General features: G+C 44.5%; 2 protein-coding genes across 2 annotated transcripts; both read left to right on the top strand.

The window, feature by feature from the left end:
• The first annotated feature begins 1127 nt into the window (after nucleotides 1–1127).
• NCU02187 (hypothetical protein) lies at nucleotides 1128–3310 on the top strand. Its single transcript, XM_959164.3, has one exon. The coding sequence runs from the start codon at nucleotides 1744–1746 to the stop codon at nucleotides 2617–2619; it is 876 nt and encodes a 291-aa protein (XP_964257.2). The 5' UTR covers nucleotides 1128–1743; the 3' UTR covers nucleotides 2620–3310.
• Nucleotides 3311–4731: 1421 nt separating this feature from the next.
• Nucleotides 4732–5504, top strand: NCU16320 (hypothetical protein; the record flags this gene model as incomplete). The annotated part of the gene is made up of 3 exons (XM_011395031.1): nucleotides 4732–5025; nucleotides 5130–5250; nucleotides 5395–5504. The coding sequence occupies 3 exons, from the start codon at nucleotides 4732–4734 to the stop codon at nucleotides 5502–5504; spliced, it is 525 nt and encodes a 174-aa protein (XP_011393333.1).
• Between the last annotated feature and the right edge of the window lie 3532 nt (nucleotides 5505–9036).

Below are 9036 nucleotides of genomic sequence, written 5' to 3'. Positions count from 1 at the left end.
AGTGGTGCCGAATGCTGAGGTATCGAAGCGCATTTCATTCCCTCGAGATTGCAGAAATCCTCTGGCCAATTTTCAGGGTACGGGCTTGGCAACCTTGATTTTCTCAGCTTCTCAAGAGTCTTGGCGATGGATCTCGTCAAATTCTCTCCATGTCACCTGCCCCGTCCTGTCTTGAGTGGAAGTGGAAATAGACGGAGTCATGCCTTGTCCCGCGGGCCATTGAACAATATGCAATATGCAGAGCACTCAACCAGAAAGTCGGTGGTTTGCGATGACGAGAGTGCGACGACGAGGGCAAAAGATGGTGTCGTTCGTTGAAGACGGGAGGAAAGGTTGGGTTGGGATGACGGTTGTGCAGGCTTCAGTTTGATATCAAAAACCGTTATTATGCATGCCATTCTGGCTAGCGCATCCCGTTCGTCCCGTTGCATAATTCATCACAGATGATGCATGGAGACGCACAGAGCACAGGCAGGCCACTTCATTCAACTTTATATGGTTCATCTCGCCTTCCCAAACACGGTGGCGTCTTTTTCAAAGGAGACAACTGAAGAATACATGGGCCAGCTTGTTGGTTTGATCAAACTCAGTTGGAAAGAATGCAACAGTCCGTCAAACGTACATAGACGCCGTCCTTGTCAATCAACGGGCAGCCAGGCAAGACATTCGACCGCTGGAGTCGGAGTTTTTATTTATAAAATCTTGCAGACTCAGGCGCTGGGCCCACAGGGGCAGAGACAAAGAGATGTACTGCCGGCCCGCCGGAGACCGTTATACCAATGGTTCGTTCCATCTCGAATCGGGGTCAGCGGATGGGCGCTGCGTGCGCCAAATTAAGGGCCTGTCCCGGCACGCCCAGGCCGCAATACGAGGCCACGCGGGGCCAGTTGGCAGTCTCTGCCGGTCGTTGCCAGCCTGTCGGCATTTTTTCGGACGGGTGGCTGGCCATGGCTGACAGTGCTTGTCGTCCCATCCTGGGGCGCCAAGTGTTTGCATCCTGCAGGACTTCGGGGTCTGTGGATATCAAACCCACAGTGCCCTACCGCTTGGTGCCCACCGTGTCCACTCTTTTGTACCCGACCCTCCGTTCCTTCCAGCGTTGGAAGGTGTGTTGTCCCCGTCGTCCACTTGTCTTCGTGACCTGAACGAGGGAATGCCTCACTCCCGTCATTGCAAGGAAATGGGACGCAGAGATCACGCCGCGCTCTTTTCCCGCTCCTCGTCCAAAATTCTAGTAGTGTAGTGTAGCCGTCCCACCCACCCAACCAACCCTTCCACCATTTCTATCGATCTAGTCTCTCGTTTCCCATTTTCCACCCACTTTCCTATTTTCCCTTTCCCTCGCTTCTATTGTCATTAGTATTACACTCTCAAATAAAAGGGATCCTAACCCATACAATCGTTTCACCAACCGCGCGCACTTCCCTCGTTCGATTTCGCAACTTAACCCTATTCACACTTCCACTTCCAGTCTCGATATCCGACGACACTCTCCCCGCTGAGAGCAACCGCCTTCGTTTAGTTGACTGGTCGACATTCGCCGCGCCCAAGGGAAGCTAATTAGCCTGCGCTAAACCCAAGAACCGATCGTCACCTAGTGCACACCCGGGCCTCACCGAGCCAGCAGACTACTGGAGGGCGTCGAGCCAGTGTAATAACCCTTCCCCATAAGGGTTCGACGATTCCCACGCATACCATCAACCATCAACACCACATCAACACTTTCACATCAGTGTCATCGTAATGCAGCTCAGTCGCCTACTTCTCGTTGGCCTTTCGGCCCTAAGTGTCGCCGAGGCCTCCTACATCCGCAAGGGCGTCAATGTCCCTCACCACAACAATGTCGGTCCCCTGGTGCGGAGAGCAGACAGCGGTAGCTCCTCCGCCGACCTCCCCGTGGACACGAGCGTCGAGGTACCGACCCCAGAGACGACATCAACAAAGGCTGCTCCTGCCACAACAACAAGCGCAGACCCACCAGCCGAGCCCACCACCACGTCCAAGTCTGTTTCGGTGCCAGCTGCCACTACAACGTCACCTCCCCCAGCACAGACAACCACGAAACCCACCAACAACGACCAGCCTACAGTAACAGCGAACCCTAACGGCGAGGTTGTATCCTCTTCCAAGGAACCAGCACCAGCACCGTCGTCCTCGGCTGGCGGAAGCGGTGGATCATCCAACAACGACGATGACAACTCCAAGTCCAGCACGTCTGTCAAGCCCATCATCAAGACCATCACCCAAATCATCACCACCACCAACCAGCAGGGAGTTGCGACAACCGTGACGAGCGAAGCCCTCACTACCTCGACCCCGCCTCCTAGCCTTGCTTCCGGTAAGGACAGCAAGGACGGCGACATGTCGTCCCAGACCCGCAACACTGTTATTGGCGTCGTTGTTGGTATTGGCGGAGCCATCATCTTGGCCGGCTTGGGCATCGTTGGCTGGAGGATCTATGGCCGCAAGAAGCAGTCCGAGGAGGCCGACAATCTGATGGATTACAATGACGCTGGCAAGCCCGAAGTTGGAGGATCCATGGTTGGACGCACCCCCTTCCAAAGCACGCTCGAGAGCTATCATGCGCCGACGCATGTGAACCAGGCGTCAAACTTCTAATTTTTATTTTGCGATATATCCACAAACAAAGAAATACGAAGTTTTTGCGTTGTTCCATTTCGCTTTTTTAAAGCGTACCAAATCATCAGCGATCAAGATACCCCTTCCGCGTCTTTCAGTCGTCGCCGTCGTCGCCATCACTGAGTTTGCCTGTTATCGGCTACGGCAGCCTGCATTTTTTCTTTTCTTTTCTTTTCACATAAAATGTTTTTCTAGATTTTACAAAACATGTGGCAATGCCATATCGCATTGACATTCTTCTTTCTGACTCGGCTCTGCTTGGTTTTGAACCCTGGGGGGCTCACATGTGTATGATGTGGCAATCTACCGGTAGTGGGCAGAGCATTTATTTGGTATGCGCTTGAGGGGAGGAGAAGATACAACACAAAATTGATGTACACTACGTTTTCTCTACGTACACACACTCATTACACTCCCATATCACGAAAAGATAACGAAATCTGAAAGGGTGGAAAAGTCATAGCAGAGCAGGCAAGCAAGCAAGCAGAGAAATGGATGAAGATGGATGGATGGATGGATGGATGAATGGATAGAAGGAAAGATATTTTCCAAATCATACAACCGTTCCCAACAAACCCACATTCCGCGTGAAGACAGTTTAGTCGAAATGACCTCAATTGCTTTCGTGATACACTATCAGCCAAGGATATCACAACTTTCTGGACTGGACAGACACAAAGAAGAGCTTTGTGCCTGTTTGGTTGAAGGCTTCCCTAGAGCCTTCTCCTTTTGTTCACCATCATTATACTGAATCCCTGACTTGACAGGGACCAACTAACTGATTAGTGGCCGGAATTTACTCAAGGAACAGACAGACGTTAGCAAACTACCTCTACGAACAAGTAGTTCATACTCCAGGCTGTTGGTCATCAACTAGTCAGATGGATATTTCAGACATAAGCAGAAGTTATGACAAGGAAAGATGGGTTGATGCTATGGAAGGTATTTTCTTATCCAAGAAAAGCCGTTAACGAAGCTTCATTAAGTCAAAAAGTTTTCTTTTTTGCTTTTGTCGAAGCTAGGACAGCTTCGGTGTCTACATAACTAACGTAATTCCCTCAACTTACTCTGGATCCCCCTTTTTCCTAGGTACTATTTCTCAACAGTTGATGATGTGGGTGCTCTAAGGTGTCGACAGATCACGGGCTAGAGGTACCTACCTATGGTATAAGCAAACCCTTTTTTTTTTTTTAGAACTGCGCCCCCTGAGATGATGGATACTACATCGGATACCTCTCCGTTCGTTACACTCTTCAATCTAGTGTAGCTAGGTAGCCGACTCACTTGCTCGAAAGAAAAACCTCGACTGGGTGGGTGGCTATGGTTCCTAGACCAGGGAAGTCAGTCAATCGTCCGTCACTCACTCCCATCGGTGCTTTATACGATATTAGAACATAGAAAACGTGGATCATCATCGTGTTCGCCATGTAGGTAAAAAAAACCTTTTTATGCGCATCAAGTTCCCAAGTCGATCACCTACTCATCTTTGTTTCCTGTTTCGTATGCCCTCGTGGGTGGCTTAGCCTTTTACATATGTAGATGACGAAGATATTGATTGGTATGGTTCCACATTCCGGTCGGTGGTCGGATCGGGGACCGAGACGAGATTGGTAGGGACTGGAGGCATGGGAAGGATTGTTTCGTTGCAACCATGGACAACGACCCTCGTCTCAAGATTGTTTCAGCCTTTTTTTTAACGAACATTGCCCGAACTACCTACACGTACTTACTGGCTGGAGAGCGCTTCTGAACCTGAGAATGATGAACTCTTTCCTTTCTTTTCTTTGTCCTGAGAGTGTGTTCGCTGGGTTTATTCTGAAAGATTATCTTCACCAATACGAACGACTTTAGTTTGAGTTTAGAGGCTGTGACGGCGACGAATTCGGACCTGCTTGCTGCCTGTTTGAGTTGTTTTCCGGGCTTTTGCTTCGAGTGGAATCATTGGGGTTAACAACACCTTGCGACATCTCCGCGCATAATACTACTTGCAAGGACAAGACAAGACGACGAGAACTACGAGCCGAATCGCCTTTGACCAGAAGGTCGAGTACAAGTTCTAAGAAGGAGTCCAACTTGAAGCACCGATCTACCATGATGAAGCCCACTCAGCATCTTCAAACGACGACGACGACGACAACGACAATCCTCCTCCTCTTCCTCTCCAGTTACGTAACAGTCTTTGCCGCCTCACCAGACTCGCCCACCCTCGAAGACACTCACCACGCAGAACTTGACTTCGCCTTCAACCTCCCACGAGACGTGTCAACAGGCCAGGAGCTCGACTCCTTCTTCCACACAGCCAACTTCCTCGGCGGAGCATCACCGCAGCCGATAGTCTTTTCGGGTAACCCTTCAAGGCCATTTGAAGTAAATGGTGAAACCTTTGTGAGTCTCTTCTCTTTCTTTGTCTGCTCCCATACTGCCTCAGGGCCAGGATATAGCCGAGCGTTTACCATGCTACCATACATACTGACGATGTACTATTTCAGCCTGACTTTGCAACAGCAGCCAGCCGCGTCTGCGACAACCAAAAGAATGCGTGCGCGGATACGGCGAATGACGAGAACAAGAAGACGAGTTTTGGGGTTAGTGATTGTGATAAACAACGAGGTCAGTGATTTGCTACTAGTGTGTTTCTTTCTTTGAGGTTTGTTTTCCAAAGAGTGAATGAGTAGAGTAGCTCCTTGGGATCAAAGTACTTTCTGATGGATGATTCCTATGCGATGCCCGCTTGTTAACATGTGGCTCTTTTAGAACAATGCATGAACTCGATAGAGTCGGCGACGGAGACGAGCTTCACGGTCAAGCCGGGCCCGACGCTGGTGGTGTCGAATGCGACGCATGATATTTTCTGTGATGTGTAGAGCGTGTGGCCCCAAACATTGGGTCTTCTGGAATGGTGATGACGACAGTGGGCGTTGTGGGTTGAGGAATCATGGGAACCTCTGGGCCTCATTCTTCGATATCGAATCAAGATTGACGTGGAAGCGCCCGGGTGAGCTGTTCGCCGGAAATGTTGTCCGTTTCATCTTGACCTTCTTTTGGATTCAGGCTCATTGTTGACATTTGTAGTGTTTGCGAGGACACAGGTGTCGACAGACATGAAGTTGGCAAGTGGAAGTCGCAAGAACCTTGATAGGCAGTACCTATGGCGTCGCTGCGTCAGTGGACTGAATGGTGCAAGTGGTATCAGCGACCTGCAGCAAGCGGCGTGCCTTTTTTTTTCCTTCTCGTCCGTTCCTTGCTCACGGCAACGAACGATCGATCGGGTTTCCCGCTCTGGAGATCCGGATGATGCCGAAGAGATGGACAATGAGCTTTCTTTTCATCCAAGTTCCATTCCACAGCCAATGACTGACTTGGACCAGTACCTAGATTTGAAACATCAACATTCCAACAAAGTGTTTTGCTTCACAAGGCCAACCAGTTCCAGCACTCCACATGCGAACCAGATCTTGGGGACCCGTGTGTTCCAGCCTCCTTGGGTATCGCTGCATGGCTCTGCCAGTTGGTGGGCCCTTGGTGGTGCGGGAGGCCATTTGATCCGGGTTGATGCCAGCACGTGTGGTGTAGCCATGCAGTGGTGATGCAGCAGCCTCCCTTCTTACTCGTCGTCGTGGAGAAACCCGTCGTGCCCGTGGCTTGCCCCTTTTTCCCGCTGGACGTGTTCCTGAATGGACAATGTGAGTTTCAGTTTGGACAGAGCCTCATCGTGGTGCTTTGCTGCTGCAGTGTAATCCGACAACGCAAATCAAAAAGCCAATGGGGAAATGGCAAGTAATGGCAAGTATACTTGTAAAAACAACACAGGCCTTTTGAAGTGAAGAAGTACGGACGGCTACGGGAGTCGAAGCGAGAAGGATGGAACTGAACGGGAGGAGAAATGGAAATGTTCTATGCAAGCGCGGGTAGCACGGTCAAAAGTTAAGAGATACTTGGCGACCGCCTCGAGACAAGGGTTTTTTGGCCTATGCGGCTCAAGATTGTGAAGGGTTCGCTGTGTGGGCAGCTCGCCTTGGCAGCGTGGATACAGAACCCCGTTTCTCCCCGCTTTGTACTCGCCATCTGTCGAATCGCACGATGGTGTTTGGCGGACAATGTGGGGCAGTCAGGGACCATTGACGGACTCGGCGAGGGTGATGCTGCGTAAAAAGGGACAGAAGACGGGACGGATGGTGATCACCCACCGGAGAGAACGACGGCTGGGAAAGAGATGGAAGAAACAAATCCTACCTCCCCAGCGGGCGGTCAAAGGAAAAATAGGTAGGTAACCTAGAGGTACTTAGGAATTGTTAGGTAGATTGGCGACAGAGGCACTCAGTCACCACTGCCGTGTAGTGTAGTGTGCTAACAGCTGAGGTCCCAACCTCCAAGGCACTTAGTCTGAGTACTCACATGACCCGACCCCATACCCAAAGCTTCCTGACCCAAGTGGATACGCCAAGACCGACCCCACACTATAGAAAATCTCTCAGCTGACCATCACCCCTTTAACACGTCGCATATATACCTTTTGACTTTCCCTATAGAGAAATAACCGGCGCTTTTGATCCTAATAAACGAAATTTGCCTACGAATAAGAAATATATAAGTCCGAATAATATCAATCCGAACTTACCCTTCCGTAAACCTTCTACAATAGTTCGCAATAATACCTACGTAATCTATCCCTAATTAATCTCTAATTTATTATACTCGATATAAAATAAGTACTAGCCCTATTTCTAACGCCGATACTTTGGCTATTATTACTAGGTTCGGTTTAATTAAATAGAATAATAAAGTATTTAATAGACCGTCTACTATATTCGAATTATAGTAAATTATTAGTATAGTAGCCGAATTTAATAAATTGGAGGATTTAAAGGATATAACCCCTCCTAATATTATAATATTTAATAACCTTCTAGTAAATTTTTATTAATATATCTTAAATATATTCTATATTAATTAATAATTAATCCTATAATATTAATTATATAAAGGTTGAAATTATAGGCCCAATATTCATTTTATTTAATAATATTAATTAATATTCTATTTTTATCGAAACGATATACTATATAATTACTATTCTAAAATACCCCGAATCTTCTACTCTTAGTGTAATATATATTATAAACGTTAATAGTTTAATTGAAGACTAGGTTAAGGCTCTGTAAAGCGAGGTATATAATAGTAGTATTTTAAAATAAAATAGTAATTTAAATAAGGTTAATATTTAATTACTCTCTTATATTCCAAATTTAGTATTATATTATAAGGAAAATACTTACAAAGGAAATTTCCTCTAACTATTTAAATAACGCTGTTTATTATTGTACTATATATAAATATATTAGTATTAAATATTATAAATATTTAGACTATAGAGTTTGGTAGGTATATAAATAAAGGTTTATATTTATAGTCGATAAAGAAGTTATAAACTTTTTGTTTTAGATCCGCTTTTAATAGGATAAAATCCCCTTAGTTAGGCGAATTATTAGGTATAGATTTATTTATAATTTATTCCCAGCTTTAATTATATTACTATAATTTAATTAATAGTAATTATTATTTATTAATATAATCTTTACAATTAGTTAGGTATAGGCGGTTAGAATACGTTAGGAGATATAGGACTATAAGGAATTGAAGTTATTTTGCAAATTTATTTAGTATATAAGTAAAGTATTTCCTATTTAAGATATACTCTTTATAATTAGTATTACTTATATTCCTAATTTATTTTTATTAAGATAATTATTAATTATACTCGCTATTGGTTAAAGTATTAGAATTCGAAGCTAGGAGAGAGGATATATTTTTTTACTAGCCTCTCTAATAATTTTAATCAATTCTAGTTAAATATTAAGTTAATAATCGAAGGTTATTTAAGGGATTCTATACTTAAATTATTATATATTAAGGTGTATATTAAAATATACTCTATATTAGTAAGAAAGGCTAAATGTAGTAAGTAGATTTTTCCTCTTTATTTTAAAAATTTATTAAAGATTTATTAATAATAAATTAGAGACCGAATACCTATAAGGATATAGTACTATCTAAATTCGAAGTTACAATATTATTATTAATACTTATATTCTAGCTAATACTAAAACTATCCTATATATTATTATAACCTCCTATAGTTAATATATATACTTACTACCACCTCCTAATAAAATTCCTTAATATATTATTAATAATTTAATAAGGGTTTTATAAAGAGTAGGAAACCCTAATATAACCTAAAGTAAGTAAATTCCTAATATTAATAATATATTAAAGATTAATTATTAATTAATTTATAATTTAATAACTTTAACCTATAACCTATATTTTATTTAATTCCTTAGCGAATATAGTATAAATACTATTAATTAAATATATATAAGTTTTAATAATATT

This window comes from Neurospora crassa, linkage group I, assembly GCF_000182925.2.
Source record: "Neurospora crassa OR74A linkage group I, whole genome shotgun sequence".
Classification (NCBI taxonomy): domain Eukaryota; kingdom Fungi; phylum Ascomycota; class Sordariomycetes; order Sordariales; family Sordariaceae; genus Neurospora; species Neurospora crassa.
Note: the sequence above shows the minus strand (reverse complement) of the source record. Positions and strands in the feature narration are given on the sequence as shown.